Source organism: Saccostrea echinata, unplaced genomic scaffold, assembly GCF_033153115.1.
Source record: "Saccostrea echinata isolate AGI-Se365-2 ecotype Australia unplaced genomic scaffold, CSIRO_AGI_Sech_v1 ptg000054l, whole genome shotgun sequence".
NCBI lineage: Eukaryota > Metazoa > Mollusca > Bivalvia > Ostreida > Ostreidae > Saccostrea > Saccostrea echinata.
In genome coordinates this window covers 63422822-63450302 of record NW_026889803.1, presented here as the reverse complement: position 1 = coordinate 63450302, position 27481 = coordinate 63422822, and the positions used below count along the sequence as shown (strand labels likewise).

The following is a 27481-nucleotide window of genomic DNA, read 5'->3' as shown; positions in this document are numbered from 1 at the left end:
GTTGTCACCCCTTTCGCAATAAAACCTTGTTATCGCTACTCCTCCAAAACCGTAAACCGTAGAGATTCCGAACCTTCATCAGTGTCTTTGACTCATTTAGTACTCTCTTCATTCTATCATTGCAAAAGCATTCTTTGGTCCCTTGTATGAGTTACTGCCCCTGAAAGTTTACGCTGCTTACATTTAATGAACTTTTTTTTAAACGGTGTATCCTAGAGACATGGGACCAACTGCATCGGCATATTTGACTTTGACCTTGAAATATAGGTCAAGGTCATTTAAAAACATAAGAAATTCCTTATATGTGTGTAAAATATAGCAATTCACCAAATGACCTTGAACTTTGACCTTGACCTTTGACCTTGATACTGGGTCAAATGAAAAGTAAGGACATGCATCCAGCTCCAGTATCAGGTAAAAACATAGAAAGTAAAGATTTCCCCTTTTTTTTTTAAATGACCTTGACCTTTGACCTTGACCGTTATCCAAAGGTCACAATCAGGCTTAAGGATGTGGAAGTAGTTACAAGTCTTAGTCTAAAAGATGCATAAAATAAATAATCCACCCCCCTTCTTAAAAAAAAATCACATCAACAACAACGTAGAATATTTCTGTGAAATTCAAACCAGACCTCGGATCGACACCATATTTGGTACAAATGTAATATAGACCTCAGAGAAACTTTCTGGGGAGTTTTACGGTGAGTCTTATAAGTTTATAGAAGTCATGAAGTTTCACAGCAAAAACTACAAGTTCTGTTGTGTTTGAAATTAAAGTGCAGGTGAACGAAGAAATGATCTAAACCTTTTATCGGCTATTTCTTCAGATGTCGTTAGTAGCATTCGATTCTCCTGATATGATACGATATTTTAATACTAAGCATTCTCTCTTTCTTTTACATTTGGAATTTATTTGATTTTTATTTAGAATTAATCAGTTTCCAGAAATAGCGATTTTCGGTATATTAAAAACAATTCTCGCTTTCATTGTCGTGTTTCCCTTCTAAAAATACATGTTGGGAGTTTAATTTGTGCTACACATATTTAATTTAACCCAAAGAAATGCTTATTTAAATGTTTCATATTTATTTCAGGATATTCAGTCAGAAATGTTAAAATCCGAACCCGATCTTTTAAGCTTACAACAAAGCTATTTTCAAAAAATTCAGCATGCTCACAATATCGATGAATCGGGCTACAGTCCATTAATACATTTTCATTAGGGAACAGTGTTAACGTTTTTTCACGCAGCCCGTCCCTTGTTATTTTATATACTGCTTGCAAGTTCAGGAACTATTTCCTTTTACGGAACTTCTTTCTTCCCCTACCGATTATAAAAATACGCTTGTATTTATTCTTTAGTCTTAAACAATTAACTTACCAATTTTATCGGAATGTGTAGCGCAGTGGTTAGTGCACCTGCCTTTCAAACCAAGGGTTTTGAGTTCGATCCCAGCTGGAGGAGCATTGGGGGGGGGGGGCATTTTTTTTTTTTTTTTTTTTTTTGGCCCAAATGACACGAAAACACTTAAAAAGGTGGAAAGGCCTCTAATTGTTCTCTGAACAATTAGTTTACTCGTTATTATTAAGGTCTTCCGACTTCCTTCGGAAGACCTTATTGTTTTCCTTCTGTTTTCTATTATTATTATTATTATTCCACTTTTCATAGTACAGGCGATATCTCAGCTGTGCGTGGTTCAATTCTAGAAAAATTTTCAGGGAAGATTCATCATGAGAATATCTCCAGGGGTGTCCCTCACTTTCTTAAAATTCACTTCCTTTCGCGATTTTTGGGGAAATTTGTATTTTTTAAATGGAATTTTGTCCCCTAATTTTCTCGAGAACGGCTAAAGATATGAAAGTGAAACTCACGGACATGATAGAGCATCACATATAGATATGCTGATCGACCTTTATTTTTCGTCGTTTGTACTTCCGGTTGCGAACGGAAGTGAATTCAAAAATGTTAAATTTGCAACTTTTTTGTTTTTCAATATTTTACTTTGAAATTTACAGGGTTAATAGAGAATCTTCTAAGAATTCTATGTATGTTTTCATCATTTTGATTGATGCATTTATTGCAAAGATATGACCGATCCAAACTTTCTCGTATGTTGCGGGTTCGAATCCTGCTGGAGCGGGAGATTGTTTCTTTTTTTTCAGTTGTAAATAATATTTTTCTCCGTGAAGACATGTATGATAGTTTTTGCTTATTTTTAAAAGCTTTGTTAACAGAAATTCTACAGAAATCCTTTAATAATTATGATCTTTGTTGAAGACTGTGTTACATAAATGCAAACGAAAAATACTTGCAATAAAGTATTAAATGAAGTGAGATAGCATAGCTTTCTGGAGAAAAGTTCGGTCGGAAGACCACTTGTTGCCCTAGCAACAAGAAACGCATCTAGTTATTATTATTATTCTTTTTTCATAGTACGGCCGATATCTCAGCTGTGAGTGGACAGATTTCAAAGATTTTTTTCAGGGAAGATGCATCATGAGAATATCTCCAGACGTGTTTTTCATTTTTTCAAAATTCACTTCCGTTCGCATTTTTTGGGGAAATTTGTATTTTTTAAATGGAATTTTGTCCCCTAATTTTCTCAAGAACGACTAAAGATATGAAAGTTAACCTCACGGACATGATAGAACATCATATGAAGATATGCTGATCGACCTTTATTTTTCGTCGTTCGTACTTCCGGTCGCGAACGGAAGTGAATTCAAAAAGTCTAATTTTTCAACTTTTTTGTTTTTCAACATTTTTCTATGAAATTTACACGGTTAATAAAGAGTCTCATAGGAAGAATAAATATATAATTTGTTTTAAGATTAATCAACTCATACTCTAGATATTCGTCATTTTTCACTTCGAGGCGGTGGTCCTTGCTAGCGCAATGGTTAGCATGTTGGATTTCACGCGGGCGACCCCTGTTTAATCATCAGAATGTCCGTACTAATTTACTTTTTCAGCTTAGATATAACATTTCATCTTCAAAATGATGTCTGGTATTTATTCTTATACAGTGGCTTCCATTTTATCGGATAGCGGATTAACAAATATTTCGGCTATTTCAATATAATATCAGAGCACAAAACCATTTCTTATATATTTATTAATAATTTCACCTGATATTCTAATGAGAAAATATTGGAATTTCGTTTTACCTGATACAAAAATTTGGACTATCATAGTGTTTGTTGATAATCAGCACCTTGTTCACACCTCCAACTTCGTATGTGAAGCCTTTGTTTACACAGTTTGACACCAATTACCTTGACTGGCTTGAGTACGACAATGAGGGGATTAGTTACGGCTGGACGCGCACAGGCACCTTAACTGTGTCAATAGTGGACATAGTAGATAGATATGTTTTGATTACAGTTGTGGTGATCAGCTTGGGTACAATGATGCACTTGTTAATTATGACAATTATTTACAATTTTTTCGGCTTGAAATTTTAATTATTGAACTGATTAGCTTGTGTATGACAATTTGCTTGGATAATGAAATAAGCCTATTCAGTCATTTAACTTGGTCATTTGGCTTAATATTTGTTCACTTTGAAGTAAATAGTTAAAATCACAAACGGCCCAACTATAGATATACGTCTCAAAATCCATACCATCTTTCTCCACATGGCAGACAAGTATGCATGAGCCTGGTAAACTCATTGACCAGAGAATTGTCACAAACAGGATAAAATACGTAACCATATTAAAGAAACAAATAAAAACAAAGAAGTTACATTAATAAAAAATATTTTATATATATTTTTTTTTATTTTTAATTTACAATCTATTCAGAGGAAAATATTTTATGGTTATTAGTCAAGCATTTAGTCTACTTCCGTTTCCAAAATGGCGACCATCGAAGAAGGAATGTAAACATGTGCTGAATTAAGATGGCAATAACTATCAAAGAATATATTTTATGCATCAATTTATTTGAAAAATGTTATCATATTAAATTCATAAGTAAGTGAAATAATTTATTTTAGGAAATTCACTAGTAAACTAATCAAACGAAAACTAAAGTGCAAGTTTGAAATTTTCTACGATGTATTATCAATACATGTCGCTCTATACATCTATCTTTGGACTAGGTATGGAGCAATCGGCTATTGGGATAAAATTAGACTGACAACTTGACTATTGGATAAAACGGGAGCACTGTATTATATATATATTATAACATTTTATTACATTTCCTATAGGAATACAGCTACAGATACCAGGAATACATAAAGTAAAACTGTTACCTTTTGAGAAAGGTGTCAACTTCTCTGATGACATGATATGGCTGATTCAAACTGGAGGCAATTTTTTTTTTGTTTCCTCTCTCTTTTTTCAATTAAAATGATGTTTATTTTTCGTACTTTTCACCGACGTTTTAAAGGTTTGTTTTTACGAACTTTATTGAAAAAACTTGTTATAATGATGGTTTATTCTTGAAAACTTGTAGTACTTGAATACATAAGAAAATTTGACATTAAGGTATGTTTCCAATGAAATATTGCAGCATATTTTTTTTCAGCGAAGAATCGGTCGAAAGACCTCTTGTTGCCTTAGCAACAAGCACGCATCTAGTTATTATTATTCTTTTTTTCATAGTACACGCCATATCTCAGCTATGCGTGGTTCAATTTGAAAGATTTTTGCAGGGACGATGCATCATGAATATATCTCAAAGGGTGTCACTCACTTTTTTGAAATTCACTTCCGTTCGCGATTTTTGGGGAAAATTGTATTTTTTAAATGGAATTTTGTCCGTTAATTTTCTCGAGAACGGCTAAAGATATGAAATTGAAACTCTCTGATGTGATAGAGCATCAAATGGAGATATGGTGATCGACCTTTATTTTTCGTCGTTCGTACTTCCGGTCGCGAACGGAAGTGAATTCAAAAATGTTAAATTTGCAACTTTTTTGTTTTTCAATATTTTTCTTTGAAATTTACAGGGTTAATAGAGAGTCTTCTAAGAATTCTATATATGTTTTCATCATTTTGATTGATGCATTTATTGCAAAGATATGACCGGTCCAAACTTTCTCGTATGTTGCGGGTAAGAATCCTGCTTGGGCGGGAGATTGTTTCTCTCTTTTTTCAGTTGTAAATAATATTTTTCACCGTGAAGACATGTATGATGGTTTTTGCTTATCTTTTAAAGCTTTGTTAAGAGAGATTCTGCAGAAATCCTTTAATAATTATGATCTATGTTGAAAGACTGTGTTACATAAACGCAAACGAAAAATACCTTCAATAAAGTATTGAATGAAGTGAGATAGCATAGTGTTCTGGAGAAAAGTTCGGTCGGAAGACCACTTGTTGCCCTAGCAACAAGAAACGCATCTAGTTATTATTATTCTTTTTTCATAGTACGGCCGATATCTCAGCTGTGAGTGGACGGATTTCAAAGATTTTTTCAGGGAAGATGCATCGTGAGAATATCTCCAGACGTGTTTTTCATTTTTTGAAAAATCACTTCCGTTCGCAATTTTTTGGGAAATTTGTTTTTTTAAAATGGAATTTTGTCCGTTAATTTTCTCGAGAACGGCTAAAGATATGAAATTGAAACTCACTGACGTGATAGAACATTAAATGGAGATATGGTGATCGACCTTTATTTTTCGTCGTTCGGACTTCCGGTCGCGAACGGAAGTGAATTCAAAAATGTTAAATTTGCAACTTTTTTGTTTTTCAATATTTTTCTTTGATACATGTATTTACAGGGTTAATAGAAAGTCTTCCAAGAATTCTATGTATGTTTTCATCATTTTGATTGATGCATTTATTGCAAAGATATGACCGATCCAAACTTTCTCGTATGTTGCGCGTTCGAATCCTGCTTGGACGGGAGATTGTTTCTCTCTTTTTTCAGTTGAAAATAATATTTTTCTCCGTGAAGACATGTATGATAGTTTTTGCTTATTTTTTAAAGCTTTGTTAAGAGAGATTCTGCAGAAATCCTTTAATAATTATGATCTATGTTGAAAGACTGTGTTACATAAACGTAAACGAAAAATACCTTCAATAAAGTATTAAATGAAGTGAGATAGCATAGCGTTTTGGAGAAAAGTTCGGTCGGAAGACCACTTGTTGTCCTAGCAACAAGAAACGCATCTAGTTATTATTATTATTCTTTTTTTCATAGTTAGGGCGATATCTCAGTTATGAGTGGACGGATTTCAAAGATTTTCTCAGGAAAGATGCATCATGAAAATATCTCCAGGGGTGTCCCTCACTTTTTTAAAATTCACTTCCGTTCGCGATTTTTGGGGAAATTTGTATTTTTTAAATGGAATTTTGTCCCCTAATTTTCTCGAGAACGGCTAAAGATATGAAAGTGAAACTCACGGACATGATAGAGCATCACATATAGATATGCTGATCGACCTTTATTTTTCGTCGTTTATACTTCCGGTCGCGAACGGAAGTGAATTCAAAAATGTTAAATTTGCAACTTTTTTGTTTTTCAATATTTTTCTTTGAAATTTACAGGGTAAATAGAGAGTCTTCTAAGAATTCTATGTATGTTTTCATCATTTTGATTGATGCATTTATTGCAAAGATATGACCGATCCAAACTTTCTCGTATGTTGCGCGTTCGAATCCTGCTGGAGCGGGAGATTGTTTCTCTTTTTTTTCAGTTATAAATAATATTTTACTCCGTGAAGACATGTATGATAGTTTTTGCTTATTTTTAAACGCTTTGTTAACAGAGATTCTACAGAAATCCTTTAATAATTATGATCTATGTTGAAGACTGTGTTACATAAACGCAAACGAAAAATACTTGCAATAAAGTATTAAATGAAGTGAGATAGCATAGCGTTCTGGAGAAAAGTTCGGTCGGAAGACCACTTGTTGCCCTAGCAACAAGAAACGCATCTAGTCGTACTTGTAATTGTGTCAATAAATATTTGTATAAATCCTCAAATTATAGAGAGAATATTATATTAGAGAAAAGAACCCAGAAATAAATTGTCAAAGGGACAATTCATTGATACCTTTGTCAAAATAAAAAAATACCATATAATAAATTAAAAATATTCTATTCGAAAGTAAACGATAAACGAACAGAAAGAAAAGCAATTAGTCTGAGAGCATTTTCAATGCTCTATCTCAAATTTTTAATGAAAGAAAAAATCGTACGAGATGAATACAACATCTGTAAATCTATGATTTTATACTTGCTTTATCCAACTTGTAAAAAAGATGTATATTCATTCATCAAACATCAAACCTCGCGAATAATTACACCATTTCATCTCTTTGAATAAAGCAGATATTATTTAAACACACAATGTAAAACATGAGATAACTAACTTTCAAGTGTTCAAAGTTTGCTTAGAATGCTTAGTTATCCCTCTTGATATGTACATTTCGGTTGTCACCTGTGCTCTGTTTTTCCACATAATCTCTCAGGTACATGTACAAGCCACCTGTATACAGTGCAGCTAGCCTCTACTACAAATTTATGGCCTCAACTAATTCATTATGATAATATTATATGGAAATGTGTTAATGAGTTCTTACGCTGTGCTTGAAATGATAAAATGACGTCAAACAGTTTTTCCTCAATCACTAATTAGACTTAATAGATGCACAATTACCAAGGACAGGTTGTTCTATTTGAGCCCCTAACTCAGCATGGCACCTGTGATTTTCCCTGACAAATTGTCACTACTCTGGCTTATGACTTGCCACACAATATAACAAACAATTGAACAGCTTCGGCTCAAGTCGGGCAACTGATCAATCGTTTACAGCCTTAGAAAGTAGTATTACCCACTCTCCTCGCCGCTCTTTTCAGTAAGAATGACAGGCACCCTATGTTAAAATGAGCTAGATAATTTTAACATGTACTCCTTTACGCCATATATTTTTTCTAAAACTCCAAAAGACATTTTTCATCAATGTATAATTGGACAAACCCATCACACCTATATAGGGGTTGGAACCATATAATTAACATTTTTTCTATTTTACTTATATGTATTGTTCAGTTACTTCATAATTAGTTATACTAAGTAACTAGCTTCCTACTGACTGACGACGCACGCTCATGGACAAAGTTGAATAGCAGTAGTTCAATCGAATAACTTGAACTAAAAAAATATAGTACACACACACACACACACACACACACACAGAGAGAGAGAGAGAGAGAGAGGTTATTTTTGGGTAATATCAATTTATTTACTCAAAAAAATCATTAATGTACAATATTACAAAAGATATTAAGTAAGACTATAAATTTTACATAAAAGGTAATGCATTTATTCCAAATATATGTAAAGTCAAATGTGTAGAAGCATATTTAGAAAACAGGAACACAGACTTACCTATATTTACAGAAATGTATGATTTGTTGGGTTTGTATGCACATTTGTATAAAACTCTATGAAGCAGTACGCAAACAAGAGGCCCATGGATCACAATGCTCACCTGAGTAATCTAGAACTCGCTGTTCTTTATCAGAAGATTTAAAAAGAAAATATTTCTTTTCCTCTTTACTCCTATTAAAAAACTGTGACCCCAAAATGTCGGCCCATCCTCGCTTCAAAAGGACATGAATTGACCAAATTGAATCAACTCAGCATGGTAATCATTCAATAGCAATATGACTAACATTGCTTTGCTGCTCTGGAGCGAAGATTTTTTCCTGATATTATATTTAGAATAAACTCATCGACGTCATTGTCAATGTCACCTTGGGATTTTGGTGCTTAACTTCTGTTCTTTACAGTGATTTTCTGACTTTGTCCTCAAAGTCAAAGTCAGAAAAGTTGACACTTTTTCCAAAAATCATGCACGCTTTCATGTTTTTATCATTGAGATCTTTCAATCTTAACAAATCGAAATTAATGAAGAAGATGTCGTGTTTATTGTTTGATATAAAGTTGTTCCACGCGTGTTTCCATTCCCTTACAAAAACTGATTCATATTTGGTTAAAACTGTACTTGTGAGGAAAAACAAATATGTTCTGGACATCCTCATACTTTCAATCATGCATTCTTCCATCACACCTCCAACTTCAGAATCTCTAGCCAACATAAATGTTTTCAGATTTAAGTTTTCGATCATCGGAAGAAATTTTGTTCCGACATAACGCAGAACTTCGTCATTTTCCTCATCTATGGAAATATATACATCATACTTGAAATTGCTGTATTGTTTTGACTTTGATAGGCATTTTCGAAAAAGAAAATAGTAGTGGCCATATTTTGAATATACAAAAAAGATAATGACGAGAAAAATGAGAAAGCCACCTATAACAAAAACAAGACTGAAGTTCTGGTTTTGATCCTGATTGCAGAGTAAATCCGAGTCTGTGACGTTTTGCATGGGAATAAAATAGGAATTTACTTTGCACGTTACGCCAAGTCTCTTCAAATCTATTTCTCTACTATTGAGCCATTGCATGAACCAAGATATTAGTTCACAATCACAAGCTATTGTGACATTATTAAGAATAACACTGTTGGGGTTTAATAGTTGAAGTCCTTTGGGGAGTTTAAGAACACCGTGGTTACCAGTAAAATTAAGTTTTATGTTCGGCACTCGTGATAGCTCCAAGAAAGTGGATTCTTTTATAGTTTCCACTTTGTTATTTGAGAGATCTAAATAGGAGAGGTTGAGAAAGTAGTTCCTTTTATCTAATATTTCAATCTGTCTGCCCGACAATAGAAGATGTACCGTTGTTTCTGACAGCTTGGAATGACCTTTTACACTTTGAACCATGTCAGTATAATTAAAAGTAGGGAGAACGTTTTCATTAAAAATTTCCGTGCAGTCAATGATGATTCGAAGTTGACTTGATTGAAAGACACACTTGCATTGTCGAGGACATTTAGGAAGCTTACAAACGAGTTCATCGAAAGTATTATTATAAACGAAGCTTTTCACGATCGATACATTTTGTAGATTGACTGGATATGAGCATGTATATCCCAAGAAATCGCTGTCTGTTTTAAAGGTGTGTCTCACATTTCGGATATTCCACAACATTTCTTCCAGAAAGCAGTCACAGACGATTGGGTTTGATATAACCTGAAAGATGAAACGATTGAATACCACTTTCCCTAGGAAGCCATATCCTTTTCCAAAGTTTAATTCTTCAAAATTTGGAATACTTTGAATGTTGTTGAATGATAGGTCAAGAAATCCTACATCTGAGAATTTGTCTTCATATTTTATTGGTTTTTCGGCTTTATTTGTGAAACTAGTGATTTTATTGTCAGCATAAGAAATGTTACAAAATGTTTTAGAAAGTAAAAGGTTGGAAATATCCAAAACAAGTATTGAATTATGTGAAACGTCGAGGTTATTTAAACTGAGAGTTTCGTCATTAAATGTTCCAGGTTCGAGGAAAGAAATATGATTGAATGACAAATTAACATTCCAAGGTAAAGGAAGACCATGGAAAAATGATTTGCAGATGTTCTTAATCCTGTTGTGCGACAAGTCCAAAAACGCAAGTTTCTTCACGCATGAAAAATTTTTCAGAGTTTCTATTTTGTTGTTTGTAAAATTGATCAATACTGTGAATGGGAAGTCGCATAGATTTTCAGGAAGCATTCGTAGAAAACTTTTTGTCACAGAGATATAAAAGAAATCGCTATTTTTTGGGCCACTAACTAGAACTTTACTGTTTCCTATCCGGGATAGGTATTCCGGAATTAGCTCGTTAAGTTGATATTTTTGCCATTTGTATACTGTTGAGCAAGCGCACACCGTATTTTTTTGCATTTCACAATAAACATCATCAGTGTTTACTTTGTAACAGTAAAAGTCTGTTCTATTGAAATCTGGAAGAGACATATTTGTGTAAACAATCTCTCCAAAGTTTCCAAATATCCTTTTAGCGCATCTTTTTGGATAAAACTGTCCATTTGTTATCCCTATAAACAAAAGAAGGGAAAAAATATACATTGAAATGACATCAAAGACAGGACCTGATATTGTCAACCTCACAACTTTCAACATGTTCTCAAGATATTTTTCTTTTAATGAAAATATCTCTCCATGCCAATGGACAGTCTTTTTAAAATCCTTTTTCAACTAATATATAGGGAAGTTTTGATCATCTGTTATCTTTTGTATGACGCAGATATGTAGGAGACAGAATGTATTTCGAAGAAATTGCTAAAGAGACGCTGATAAACCTAAGACAGATACTATATCATGGCCCTGATAAACATTTAAATTTCTCTGATGAAAATCCATCCAATAGTATGAAATACGAGGGTCGTTCAATAAATTAATGCAACAAACAGTACATCATAGTAAATGAGATCTATTTGATTTTATCTTTTCACAGTTGAAACGTTCAATTAAAGAGCTCCTAATCACAGAAAACTCCACGATTTTTCCTATTGTCCTCGCAAAGAAATTCACCTTTAAGGTAAGCATGGTCACTACGCTGAGCTGAAAACTGTTTAAAATTATCTCTGCCAAGAAGATGAGAATGAGAGTGTATGTGAAAACTGTGCTTCTTTCTTTTACGAAGAACTCATATTAAAGATATGATTTGCATATGAGGAAAGAATAGCCTTTAACGCTGTATAGTTTTCAGATTAATTCGGAAATTCAAAAGTAAAAAAGGAGAGTTAAAATATAAAAGCCAAACTGGTCGATTGAAATTTGTAGGGACAACAAAAATTATCGATGCTATGTGCAGCATGATATCTGAAAATGTCAGATGTACATGGAAAGACATTGCTAAGACACTAAGCATTTCATCGTCACATTTTATAGAATTCCGACAACGGAAATGAATGTAATATTTCTATCAGATAGGTGCCTTATTTTCTTAAAATTGACTAAGAGAAAACACGCATTAAATGTGCCAATGGTCTATTTAAAAACAAATATTTTAAGAAAATAGAAGATTTGTCAAATTTGCGTGATGGATGACAAAACGTGGGTGCACTTTTTATAGCCGAAAAGGAAGATCAATAATGAAATAAGAAGATAACGAACACTATTCAATCTCGAAAGTCCAATAAAACGATACAAATTTGGAGCAGAGCAAACACTGCCGACTGGTCAAATCCGCTGTGCGCTCCTTGTCATGATCGGGGAAAATAAAACGGAAAAACTCGTAGACAGTTTATTGTATGAATAATGGCCTATCAATTAGTATGAAAAACGTCAGTCAGCATTTGATTCAAAGATAGGTTGAATGTGCTGACAAGGCCATTGTATCAACCATAAAACTTGCGAAATGATGACTTTAAACGAGACTGTTGATATCCTTGTTTCATTAACTTGTTTGTCAATAGCTTGCCTCGTTTTAGAAATTGTTCATACGTAGAGCATGCTCTTGCGTATCGAATCAACTGAGAAACATAAACTCTATATGCAGGAGATAAGGGTATATTGCTATAAGTAAGGGAAGTTAACGATTGAAAAATTGGAGTCATCACGTTTATCATCAAGCTTTGTTGTTAGGTTACCATTAACGCCTTTTTCTAGTAAAATATCTAAATATGAAACAGATGTGTCAGACTCTGTGGTATCATTTATTTCAAGCTCACTGGGATATATCGAGTCGACATATGAATGGAAGTAACCATTGTTAATTGATAATAGGTCGTCGATATATCTAAATGTCGAGTTGAAGGCCACAGCAAGTGTTTTCTTTTTCTCATGTAGTAGTTTTGTAATAAGTTCTGCTTCATATGAATACATGAATTTGTCTGCTAATAACGGGGCGCAATTAGTACCCATGGGAATTCCAACAGATCGTTGGAAGATCTGATCTCCAAAAACTACATAGAAATTGTCAATCAGAAACTCAGGCATCTGTTTAATATTAACTTCAGAGTACTTGTGTGTACAATCAGAATGCTTTTTAACAAAATAATTTTGCAAATGACCAGTGACAAGGTAAGTATATTTACGAGTTCCATTTTTATTGAAAAAGCAGCGGTCTACGATATCAAAAAGTCTGGATTTCAGTTTATTGTGGTTAATGGTTATATAAAGTGTTGAAAAGTCCTACGTTTTAATGTTATTGATTTAAGTAAAATTTTGTGATTTCAAAGTTCCTTGGAGTTTTAAGTATCCACATCTGATTTAAACCACTTGTCGAATATACTGTTGTACAGTACTCCTGAAGTTTCTCCTTCGTTACAGTAAATATTTTAGTGAGGAGTAAAGAAAGAGGCTTGGTAGAACATTTACTGGAACCCATGTGTCTTTGTTTTTAAGGATTTTTATGAAGTTTAGGATCCAGTAAAGGTACGGTAATTCAGATTTATTTTGATTGTTGGGAATATTAAAAATATCTAAAACGGATATATGATTTTGCAGAATTTCCTCCTTAGAAAGGGAGCTTTGGGTGTAAGTTGGATTTCCACCTGCAGAAAAAAATCCTAGTTCCTCTAAAATACAATTCAAATAATGAGCCTTACAAACAAAGACTATATTGTTACCAGCATTGTCAGCTGGGACTAGTACATACTGATCGTGTAATCTATCTAATTCCTTTGTCACGTCTGAATTATAAATAAAATGTGGAATCAAAGAAAAGCTATCGTTATTATTGTAAAGAGAAACAAGGGTTCGAAGCACGTTTCATTAGTTTTCATTTGTTTTCAAGAGGTCCAGTAAAACATGTAGATACACCCAAAGGAAGGACCATCAATGGTAACTTTTGAAATTGCACTGAGGAAAGGTAAACAAATTTCCTGTAAAGGAAGTCCAAATACCGCCCCCAGGATAATTTTCTTGCACCTGGCAACGCTGAAGTTATGAAGAAAAGAAAGTTTACAGAGCTTTGCCATTCCCCATATTCGGTAGATCTCATCCTTTGTGAGGTCTTTTTATTCCAAAAACGCATGAAAACAATCAAAGGCAGATTGTACAATATAAGATATGTCATGGGAAGTAATATTCATCGGTGTCTTTGGGGCATCCCTAAAGATGAGTATGCTGAGGTTTTCTGATCATGCGTACAAAGACTTAAGATATGTGTAAAGTATAACAGGTAATGCTTTGAGGGATTGAAAATGTTTAGAATATATATATTATGTACTTTTCTTACCTTTAGATGACCTATTGCATTTATTGAACGACCCTCGTGGTTGAAATACTTTATTTATTTAACATTGCACACAACAAGGGTTGTTATATAGTTTAATCTATTTCATAATGGACGTCAGAACAAAAAATACAGTCAAAAATTATTACCATTGCTAGCAAGAGATGAATTTCGAGGTTTCAAGAAAATATGGTCCTACTTGACAGAGAAAGCTCATTTATAGTGTAAAAGCCATACATTTTAAAACTTTAAACGAATTATTTATGTTCTAATATTAAAGCATTTTTGAATTAAAATACATGTAAATGTTTTATGATGTACCCAAATAAAGTAAGTTTTTTTTAAGGAATGTAAAAAATTATTAAAATCTTAAATCAACAAAGAGATTTAGATTTTCCTTCATACCAGACCCTTCAAAATTGAATTAAACAGAAATTCCATGAAGTATTTAATTATAGAGTAAATGTTCACTGTTATATAACATGCATCTTCTAGTCACTGAATTATACATGAGGTTTTGTAAAATCATTTGGTAAAATTCTTTTTAAGAAAAAACTAAATATACTAATAAAACATTGAAGAATATAGAGATGCAATGTTTTTCAGATAAATGGCAAACCAGCCAACCTATCTGATATCATGTAGATGTTTCAAAGTGTGCATCAAGTAAACAATTATGAAAGAATTGGAAGCACTGACTTTTTTCGGTTTCGATGTAAATCTAATTTGTTTGCTTGTTGGTTCTTCCTAAATTTTGACAAAAATAAAAACAAAGAAACAGACAACCAAGAAAAAAAACACAACAAAAACCAGAAACAATCAAAAAGAAGAAAAAAACATTCAAACAAATCGTGTAAAGGAAAAAATAATCAAGACTGTATACATTTCTTTTTTCCAATTACTTTTAAAAATATAAACAATGTACTCAGTTTCAGGTAACTGGGTCAAGGTGTTAAACAATGCAACAAATTGAGAGACAGCTAGACGATTGCATTGAATTATAAGGTCTTTCACTTAATCTTTTTAGACTATTTTTGATACTCTTATGCACTCTTCAAAATTGAAATATAGGAACTTTAATCTTTCACAGTTTACTTGTTTATTTAAGTTCTTCTCGGAAAAATCTACGCTTGAGATAATTTTTTTCAAAGATATAAACTCTTCGTTTACAGGGTGCTTTGAATTTTTTTTTTTTTTTTTTTTTTTTTTTTTTTTGCGTCAGGTAAGCCAGCAGAGAAAATTTACTCAGTCTCTTCAAAATCACAATTCAAAAGATTATTGATCTTTCTGGATTTTTAAATTACAGGTAATATAACTGGATACATGTACATATATCTCATCTCTTTTTTCTCTCATGTTGATAAACTCTATTTTATCTGTACCTTCATTCAGAAATCGAGTTTTCTGTACTTGTATTCAGGAGTGTGCAATAAGGACTGCCCCAAACCCGGGGTTTACCATTTGTTATAGGTTTGGCTAGTGGCTTTCTACACGGATCTAGACCTCGGGTTTGTGAAAAATAAAAACTACCCATGTAATGCATGAAAAGCACTGCAGGTATTTTACCTCATTTTTTAAAATTTAAATTCCCAAACAATGAAAAAAATTCAAGCTGTATGGTCCTGTTGTTCGTAAATCCCCATCATTATCATTATCATTTTGCAAGACTAAATGACTATTAAATTCCAAAAGCGATTCTTTTTTTTAAACCGAATTTCTTTCATCCTTATATTATTTACGATCACTAATCAAATGAAGAATAAGTGTTATGTAATTTACAAAATATATATTTCCAAAGCATTTAATTGAATATATATGACCAAAAAGAAAAAAAGCAGATCACTTCATTTTCGAGGAGCTAGTCTATTGACCAGAAAAAAAGAAGATACATATAACTCATATTTATGAAATATATGAAGATAAAGAACAGTATTCAAGGTCACAAGTCCATTAAACATTACAAATTTTGCAGCAGAGCAAACACGAACCTCTAAAACATAAGAGGTGGGATCAGGTGCCATGGAGGAGTGAGCATCCCCTGCCGACCGATCACACCCGCTGCTTGCTCCTTGTCATGATCGGGAAATAACGGGAAAATCCGTCGACAATTCAGTGTGTAAATAATGGCCTAACAATAAGTATGAAAAAGATGAGTCAGCATTTGACTCAATGGTAAATTGTATTTCCTGACAAGGTCATTGTATCGACTACAGAACTTACGATATGACGACTTTAAACGAGACTGTTGATATTCTTGTTTCAGCAACTTGTTTGTCAATAACTTACCTCGTTTTAGAAATTGTTCATACGTAGAGTATGCTCTTGCGTATCGATTCAACTGAGAGATATACATCCCATATGCAGGTGATAAGGGTATATTGCTGCATAAGTAAAGGAAGTTGACGATTGAAGAGTAAAGTCATCACGTTTATCATAAAGTAGGTTCAAGCTCACTGGGAATCAACTGAAAGATGTAAACTCCGTATGCAGGTGATGAAGGTATATTGCTGCATAAGTAAGGGAAATTGACGATTGAAAAGTTAAAGTCATCACGTTTATCATAAAGCTTGGTTGTTAGATTACCATTAACGTGTTTTTCTAGTAAAATATGAAATGAAATATGTGGAGATAACGAACAGTATTCGAGCCAAAATGTCAATTTAACATTACAAAATAGGAGCAGAGCAAACACGGACCTCTAAGACATCAGAAGTGGGATCAAGTGCCATGGAAGAGTGAGCTCGAGCATCCCCTGTCGACCGGTCAAACCCGCCGTGTGCTCCCTGTCATGATCGGAAAATAGCGGAAAAATCTGTCGACAATTCAGTGTGTAAATAATGGCCTAATAAATAGTATAATAAAACGAGATTGTTGATATTCTTGATTCATCAACTTGTTTGTCAATAACTTATCTCGTTTTAGAAATTGTTCATACGTAGAGCATGCTCTGGCGTATCGAATTAACTGAGAGATATAAACCCCGCATACAGGTGATAAGGGTATATTGCTGCATAAGTAAGGGAAAAGATGTGTCAGACTCTGTGGTATCTTTTATTTCAAGATCACCGGGATATATCGTATCGACATAAAAATGGATTTATCCATTGTTAATTGGCAATACGTCGTCAATATGTCTAAATGTCGAGTTGAAGGCCACAGCAAAGGGTTTTCTTCTTTTTACGTATAAGATTTTGAACAAATTCTGCTTCATGTGAATACAAAGATAGGTCTGCTAATAAAGGGGCACAATTGGTACCTATGGGTATTCCAATGGATTGTTGGAAGACCTGCTCTCCAAAAACCAATTAAATAATTTTTATTTTCTACTATTCATGATCCAAGATGATCTGAGATAACGAACAGGATCTTTACTAATTACCTTTTCTTTTTTAATCATAGACTACGATTAAAAAAGACTTATACACTTTTTTATCATTCAAAATAATTGTTTTTTTTAATTTCTTAAATAAAGTTACTCAAAACCTTGGTATTAGAATTCATGGTGTATATTTTTATATTATATTTTTGAACATTGATATATTTTGTCCTTCACTTGTTTTCCAGAAGTTTAGATTGTAAAATATATTAGTTTTAGTTCTAGTACAATGTTGTATGTAGAGGAATTTCAGGATGATTAAAAACAAATGGATGAAATTTTAAGCCTTGAGTTAATTTGAACTAAGATTTGTTACAATGATATATGGAAATAGAGTTATATAGGAAATTAATTTGACTTCCATGGGATTTTTTATTCTTTGGGTATTAGGATTACAGGAAAATATGATCTCATTTCACAGAGAAAGATTGTTCATAGCACAAACGTCTTTTAAAAAAACTTCTAAAACGATGTTTAAAAATATTATTTATTCTCATATTCAATAAATTATTAGCGTAAATTATCTTATATTAAAATACATGTTTTATTATTATTATTTTTTTTTAGAATGAAGTCATTTTTAAGGTTTTAATTTTCTGACCTGTATATATATATATATATATATATATATATATATATATATATATATATATATATATATATATATATATATATATATATATATATATATATATAATTATTATTATTATCAATTTAACAGAGTTTATATTTCTCTTATAGTCTTCAAAATTGAATTTCGTTTCGCAATTCTATTAAGTATTTAACCAAAAAGTGAATGTTGCTATTATAACATGCCATTTCAAGTTTCTGCAATATGCTTTTTTTTAAGAAAACAGTGATACCATCATCAAACAAAATACGTGTATTGTATACATACTGCATAAAACAAAAGATAAAAAAAGTATATAGGTCTCTCTTTTAATCATTTGAACACAATGGAAAATACACTGTGTCATGTAACCGGGTCTAGGTATAACACAAATCAAATAAATTCTGGGATTCCTAGCTTTAATTCCAATACTGCAGTGAATTATAAGGTCCTTCCCTTTATCTTTGTAAACTCTTCTTGATATTTTCTTGTTGTTTTCAAGTTCCTGTTATGAACAAATTATAAGTACTTTTATCCTTCACATTTAGTTGTTTTTTTATCGGTTTTCTTAGAAAATCTATGTAGGTTCCCGCAAAAATATGTATACATGTACTTTGTTTGTTTACAAGGTACGTGTTACGAAAAAAATCTGTAAAATTGCTTAATAATCAAAATGTTTCTTTAGTTGATGAAAAACTCGGGAGGGAGGGGGGATTACCTCTATTCAGTTTTACAGTTTGCTCCACTTTGTATTGAAATAACGATTAGATTGAAGTGACAATTCTTTGCTTCTATTATCACTTTGATATTTCTTAGATTATTAAAATATCGGTTCTATTGAAATAGTGACATGATCCGTTAAACTGATAATAATGCTCTGTTCACAGGAAGAGGTTACTTCGAATTAAACTTAGGTTACTGAGAATTAAATCTGAACCGCGTTCACACGGAGAATGTTATGCAAATTAGTTTAATTCGAATTAATTAACTGCGTATCAAATTAGTTTGCATTAGCTCCATATGTGAACTCTAAGCGAAGCTAATTCGAATTATATTTTGACGCAAGTGTAATGGCAAAATTAAGTCACATGCCACATGTCGGTGGTCAGATATAGGTACTTATGCTATTTTTGAGTGATAAAAAAAGAAATGGGCATTAAATATTTAAGGTAGTATGGGATACCTTCACGTTATGACTTTCTTCCGTTTGAAGTATTGTTTTGATTTGGTTGAGTGCTTATTATCGGGTCAAAATTTGTAGATACACCGTTTAAAAGAACTATCTGAAGCTATTTTAATCCAAGTTTTCACAAGATGGTATTTTATTTAAAATAGACTAAAAATTTTCATGTCTGTAACTAATGTTTTTACGATGGACAGTTAAAAAAACAAACCCTATAAAAGATAGTTTAAACATAGCTGCTTTTGAACACTTTTGAGCAAATACATAATATAAATCATATACGGTACCAATTTTGATGCACCAGATGCGCATTTCGACAAATTGTGTCTCTTCAGTGATGCTCAAACCGAAACGTTGGAAATCCAAAATATTTAAATAAAAAAGACTTGGAAGGGCTAAAAAAAAGGTGCCAAAGACTAGAGTCAAATACGTCGAAGGATCAGAGCTATGCATGAGGGAGTTAATCCTTAATTTGGAAATAAATTTTGAAAATTTACCACAGAAATTAAATATATATCCGCATTTTCAAGCTACAGTCCAACAGTTCACACAACGCATTGAAATTTTATTTCTACAGTAAAGGTATTCATTAAGGCTTTTACGACGTCATTTTTTATCAGGCCACCTTATGCAGAGCATCCATTTGACATAATGTCATAGTGTCTGTACATTTTTGAAGATTAACATTTTTTTTCTTTATTTTCCACTCAAAAATAGCTAAGTACTTATATCTATCCACTGACATGTGGCATGTAACTTAATTTTGCCATCAAGCATACGTCAGATTTTAATTCGAATTAGCTTCACTTAGCGTTCACATGGAGCTAAGGCGAAGTAATTTAATGCGCAGTAAATGAATTCAAATTAAACTAATTCGCATTAAACTCTCCGTGTGAACGCAGCTCAGATTTAATTCGCAGTAACTTAACATTTAATTCGAATTACACTCTCCGTGTGAACATTGCATAAGATGTCAAACAATCTTTCTATTTAGAGGTCCCTGTTTGCTCTGCTCCCGATTTGTGTTTTTTCTTTGGACTTTTGAGCTTGATAACTGTTCGTTATCTCCATTATTTCATTTCGTTATTTCATTCTTACAGCATTGCATTTTAAATGAAGAATATTTTTTTCAGGAATTATGTAATGTGTCTTAAAAGAACATTTGTTCTCATTTAAAAAAAGAACTACTTGTATAAGAAATGGAAGCGCGATTTATAAAAGTGCATAGATACTTAGATACCCAAATATCTGAAACATATGAAGAGGATATAATTGGCAAATTTAACTTTCGGGGAACTGGGTCAAGGTATAAGCGACTCAAACAAATTCAGGGAAAATAAACTATAATTCCAACATTTCAATGATTCATCGGGTCCTTGAATCTAGTACTGTTTACTTGTTAGAGCCATGTCGTACTGTTGAAAGAAGGAGGAAGAAAGATTTACCTCCCTCTGTATAATATGTCTTAATGCATATTTCTGTCCGTCACTTTTAAAAGTTTTGTATATCTAAAACATTTTAAGTGATTTGTGTCCTTGACTTAAGAATTTTTCCCCGTTTCTTTTTAAGATTAAACTTTTTTAAAAAAAATGACTGAACTTTAGAACATTGTTGCATGTAGCAGAGTTGCTGTGTACTTATTTACTGTGTAAAAATTTATATCTACTGGTATCATCGTACATTATAGTCCCTATGTCACATTTATGACTTCATGATTCTGACAGTATTTAACGAGAATCTACAGTTTTTCCAGAGTTTGTAAGGTCTTCATCGGACATACATTTGACTTCAGCATCTTTTTGAGAATATTAACTACAACTTGTAAATGATATCTTGGTGCGTGCAGATCATATCTTAAAAATTGATTCTGATTGGAACTGGAAATTTAAAGGAAGCATATCTTTATACTATTCCTAGACATACTTTTTCTTGTACATGAGTTGAGTTGAACATATTTTATTGTAATATATATACAATGGGAATGGGCACAAGTTCTTAAAACTTATTTCGCCCTACATGAGAAGTCTATAAAGTTTGAGTTGCATGTGTTACACAGTTTTATAAATAAATTTGATTAAATCACAACATGAATTTATAAACTGCAAGAAAATTAGTAATATACAATTGCAAAACACAAAAATTACAATATTTTATTTAAATCTACCGGAATGCTGAATATATGAATGTACAATGGAAAAAAGATATTCATTTCAGCAACACTTAGTGAAGTATCCCCCCACAGTAAAGTATGGGTGGCAACAATATGAACCTTATCAAATCTCAAAAAACTTATCGAAAAAATCTTTCCTGGCCTTAGTATAATTAGAACAAGAGAAAAAAATAATGATGTGTGTCTTCTACCTTTCCACAAGAACATAATGGACTTGATATAATGTTACACCTATAGAGATCAATATTTAATGCACAGTTATGTCGAAGTCTGGTGTACAGTATATTATTACGTTCTTGTTTATAAATCTCAGTAAAAAATCATGGTCGTATGACAGGGGATTGGATGTATAATATCAGTGTATAAAAGGAAAGAGATTTAAGGGAATGTATAGTTTACACGTCAAACTATAAATTATCAATGTAAGAAATGTGAAGATAACGAACAATCATCATGCTTAAAATCCCATTTAAACCATACAAATTGTGGGCAGAATCAATACGGACCTCCTGAAAACAGAGGTGGGATCAGGTGCCACCCTAACGAAAAAAAATTATAAAGTTAACTATATAGTTTACTTTAGTATTAAAACTTTTACTAGATATATTACATATATATTAATATAAATCAATTTATTTTAAATTTGGATTTCAGATTGTTATATTTTATTTTCTCTAATTTATGATATTAACAGTGGTGAAGGAGAAACTTCAAGAGTACTGTGCAACAATATATTCGAGAAGTGGTGTAAATCAGATGTGGATACTTAAAAATTCCAAGGAACTTTTGGAAAATTTGAAATCACAAGATTTTACCAAAATCAACAGCTTAAAAACGTACGACTTTTCAACTTTATACACAACCATTCCCCACGATAAATTAAAGTCCAGGCTTTATGATATCATTGACAGCTGCTTTTTCAATAAAAATGGAACTCGTAAATATACTTACCTTCTCATTGGTCATTTGCAAAATTATTTTGTTAAAAAACATTCTGATTGTACACACAAGTACTCTGAAGTTGACATTAAAAAGATGCTTGAGTTTCTGATTGACAATATCTATGTGGTTTTTGGAGACCAGGTCTTCCTACAATCTATTGGAATTTCTATGGGTACCAATTGCGCCCCGTTATTAGCAGACCTTTTTTTGTATTCATAAGAAGCAGAATTTGTCCAAAATCTTGTACGTGAAAAGAAGAAAACACTTGCTGTGGCGTTCAACTCGACATTTAGATATATCGACGACGTATTGTCAATCAACAATGGCTATTTTCATTCTTATGTCGATACGATATATCCTGGTGAACTTGAGATAAAAGATACCACAGAGTCTGACACATCTGTTTCATATTTGGATATTTTACTTGAAAAAGACGTTAATGGTAATCTAACAACCAAGCTTTATGATAAACGTGATGACTATAACTTTTCAATCGTCAACTTCCCTTACTTATGCAGCAATATACCTTCATCACCTGCATACGGGGTATATATCTCTCAGTTGATTCGATACGCAAGAGCATGCTCTACGTATGTACAATTTCTAAAACGAGGTAAATTATTGACAAATAAGTTGATGAAACAAGAATATCAGCTGTCTCGTTTAAAGTCATCATTTCGTAAGTTCTTTGGTCGATACAATGACCTTGTCAGCAAATACAATTTATCATTGAGTCAAATGCTGACGGACGTTTTTCATACTAATTGTTAGGTCATTATTTACACACTGAATTGTCGACGGATTTTTCCGTTATTTCCCGATCATGACAAGGAGCACACGGCAGGTGTGACCGGTCGGCAGGGGATGCTCACTCCTCCATGGCACCTGATCCCACCTCTGATGTTTGGAGGTCCGTGTTTGCTCTGCTCCTATTTTGTATTGTATAATGGACTTTTGAGCTTGAATACTGTTCGTTATCTCCATATATTTCATACATGCACATTTTTTTTTAATAAAAAATGGAATTATTTCTTGTATATTCAATTATTATTTCAAAATTTTACATCGTTGTTATCGAATTTAAGATATTTTAAACTTTGAAATCTCAAAAAAAAAAGTGCTAGACTAAAGTTTCATAGTAAATCAAAGTAAAAACACTAGCATTACTATAGTTTACTATAGTAATCTATGGTTAACTATGGTTAACTTAAGTTAATTTTTGTTAGAGCATGGCCAGGCATCTCCTGTCGTCCAATCATACACACCGAGTGCTTCTTGTCATAATCAGGTAGACCGAATACTCTGTAGTCAATTCAGTGTGTAAATACATGTAATGGCCAAACAATTTGTAGGAAAAACATCTGTCAACATTCGACCTTAGACTGTATTTACAAAAAAGGCATTGTATCGACCATAGAATATGCAAAATGATGACTTTAAACGAGTTTGTTGATATCCTTGTATTATCAACTTATTTGTAAATAGACTGTCTCGTTTCAGAAATTAGACATGCACGTACTTATCAAATTAATTTTTAGACATAAACTCCATATTCAGGTGATAATGATATATTGCTGCTTTAAAAAGGAAGTGGACTATAGAAAAGATGGTTTCCATATTCAGGTGATAATGGTTAGTGCTGCTTTAAAAAGGAAGTGGACGATAGAAAAATTGGTTTCCATATTTAGGTGATAATGGTTAGTGCTGCTTAGGAAAGGAAGTGGACAATAGAAAAGTTGGTTATCACGTTTATCATAAAGTTTACTTATCAGTTAATTTGTCATCATTGCTTCTCTCTAGTAAAATCCAAATATGAAACAGATGTGTCAGACTCTGCAGTTTCTTTTATCTCGAGTACAAAGGGATATATCAAATCAACGTAGGAATGAAAATAAATATTGTCAATTAATAAAAGGTCGTCGATATATCTAAATGTCGAATTTAATCCCAATGTAAGAATATAAAAATAGGTATGCTAATAACAGGTCACAATTAGTACTCATGGGAAACCTAAGATTGTTGGAAGACCTGGTCATCGAAAAGTACAGATCTAAAGATGCTGTCAATGGGAAACTCAAGCATCTTTTTAATATCAACGGAATACTTGTGTGTAGAATTTGAATGCTTTTAACAAAATAAGTTTGCAGGTGACCAATGACAAGGAGTGCATATTTAAAAGTTATTTTTTATTTTTATTGAAGAACCAGTTCTCTATGATGTCAAAAAAAAGCCTGGTCTTTAATTCAATATGAATTTATGGTTGTATAAAGTAAAGAAAAGTTGTACGTTTTAATGGTATTGATTTTGGTAGAATTTTGTGATTTCATATTATAATTATCTAGAAGTCCCTCATCTTCGCTAGCCAAGGGTGACGATCCGCTCCTCTCCTCTTTTCACGTGAAGATGGAAGTCCCTTGGATTTTTCGAGTATCCACATTTGATAAACACAACTCTTTGAATACTTTGTTGAACAATATTCCAGTTCTCCTTCACCGCTGTTGATATTTTCGAAAGGAGTAAAGAGAGGCTTTTGTAGAATATTTACTATAGAACCCGCTATGATTCTTTGTTTTAAGGATTCATGAAGGTTAGGAGTACAATATAGGTATCGTAATTCGAATTCAATTTGATTGTTGTTAATATAAAAAATATTTAAAACTGACATATGATTTTGAAGAGTTTCCTCCTTAGAAAGAGAACTATGAGTATAAGTTGGATTACCACTTGTAGAATTAAATCTAAGTTCCTATAAAAAACAATTATTATAATGAGCTTTATAAATAAAGTCTGTATGTTTTAACCTGCTTTGTCAGCTGGGACCAGAACGCATTGATCATATGTAATCTATCTAACTTTTTTTGCCATTTCTGAATTATTTAAGACAGAAGGATAGAGGTTTTCATACTGCCCCTCAACTGTTTAGTTAACATGAAATTTTAATATCCACCTTACACTTTTCAGCCATTCTAACTATGTTTTAAGTTCTCTTTCGTATTTGACCCGTCGTCTGCCATAATCTTCGAATAATATAAAATATATATGAAATTTTGTAACCAGTTGAGAGAACGAGCTCACCTAAATTTTTGCACTTTTAAAATTAGTGATTTAAGGTCCTCATTGTAAACTATATTCACGTCACCAGTAATGTCGTTTCTAGCAGGACTATAGCTGAAGGGTGAAGAAGAACATGAACAGGTAGGTTCAAGATTATTTTTTAGAGTTCGATATCTAGGCACTTTAGAGTTGCTTTGCAATTAAAAGGTTTGGAAGTAATAGTCAATGAAAGATATACAAGGTGTGGATATAAACTTGAAATATGGTGGGATAAAAGACTGGACCCTTTTGTAATTAATAATATTACTAATGTTTATGGCGTCAATTTCTTTGTTGGCAAATTTTACTTTGAGAAACAGGCGGATTTCTTGAGAATCGACGTCTTCCGCAAAACATTGTGGCTTCAAAATATGGAGGGTGAACGTGTTAAAAATTCCAGACGTGTCAATTCACAATTCGTTTGACTGAAAATTGTATTTCTGATTTTCTACAGTTGTAATTTGTTGATCTTAAACTCGAACACAGTATCGTGCAATTCTTGACGTTTCCTTTTTATGCCTCACACCTCAACTTAGAACTTCCATACTTGAAGTAAGTACTGTGAAAAATTCAAACATTAGTCAGCTCGTATTTGATACGTTTCCGTTCGTGATTCCGTATTTAACACAATTGAACTATAAAAATGTCAAAAAATTGACATGACAATATATGGAAAGTTATGGAAACTAACGATTGGTGGGCGGTAAATCTAGAACAGTCAGATACTGAAAATTCCAGTATATTTTTTTTAATATTTCTTCCTAAATACTAAAGAGGCACATATATTCTTTTTACCAGATATATTTTTGTTCAGTTGAAATGAACTGAATCTCATATCAAGAAGTTGTCATCTTTCATACCAAATTAAAGTTTTCATCTCGCGAAAACCAGAAATTTATCCAAATCAATATACGTTTTTAAATGGTTGTAATCGAGATGCAGAAAGAAAAGAAAAACGTCTTCGAAAGTTTATTTTCATAAGTGATTTTAAAATTGAATTCTTGTCTTGATACTATTAGCTAAGGCGGATCCAGCAGCTACCCCTCCCCCTTTTCTTTGTTTTTCTTTATTTGTTTTTGTAAATTTTGTTTGTTTATTTTGTATACTCTCCGTTAAGCCCACAGGTAACAATATGTAATTAATAAATAATCTATTACACAGTAAAACATCTTCATACACCTATGACTTCATATGTTATATAAGAAATGAATATTTGAAATAATCTGGCATAAATATTAGATGAATGCAAGGGAAGGGTGAAAAAAAATGTCTAAATCGCTGAAAAAAATGAGCTTTCAGCTCAGGTGAGGTAACAAGTCGGCTTATAAAGGGGATACAATTTTATTAAATTACACTAGTATTTTAGACAAGTAAGGACAAACAATCTGCAGATCACAAAACTCACCAAGGTCATTATGATCTTACTTAATAATTCATTTTTTGAAATTTACTCTGGCCCTACTATATAAATTTTTCTTCAGTACAAATTCAACTTCATTATTGTAAACTTTTTTTTTTACATTATCTACATATAATTATTCACTCTTGCTATTGCAAAGCTTAAAATAAATTGACCATTTGAGAACAAAACTTTAATGTTGAATTCATTTATTAAATCATATAAGCTTAGAATTCTAAAGCAGAATTTTATTTTTACTATCATAAAACAGCAAAAATTTATGGTGAGAATGACATTAACCAAACAAAACAGATCAAGAGCAGAAAATAGAAAACGTAAATAATTACTAATTAGCAACTAACTGAAGCAAAATTAAACTTGGGATTATAAAAGGTGGAGACAAAGTTTAGTCTTACAAAAAGTAAGTTACAAACGTTTCTAAAATGTTCATTCCCATTTAAAATTAAGCCAAATAATATGAAAAAACTGAACAAAAAAATTGCTGCTCTTTGGATAAATGTATGTATTTTTTCTGCACAATGCTTGTAGAATTTTTGTGGGAGATGACTCTATACTTCTAGTATAATACTTGTCCAGGTCAAAAATTTCACCCATCGATCAAAACCTTGAGTATCCATGTAGAAACAATACAAAA

At 32.3% G+C, this 27481-nt stretch overlaps 1 protein-coding gene across 1 annotated transcript; it reads right to left on the bottom strand.

Annotated features, from left to right (window-relative positions):
- Positions 1–8745: 8745 nt before the first annotated feature.
- Positions 8746–10584, bottom strand: LOC133205085 (toll-like receptor 7). The gene has a single exon (XM_061340826.1). It carries the CDS (start codon positions 10582–10584, stop codon positions 8746–8748), a length of 1839 nt encoding a protein of 612 aa, XP_061196810.1.
- Positions 10585–27481: the final 16897 nt, after the last annotated feature.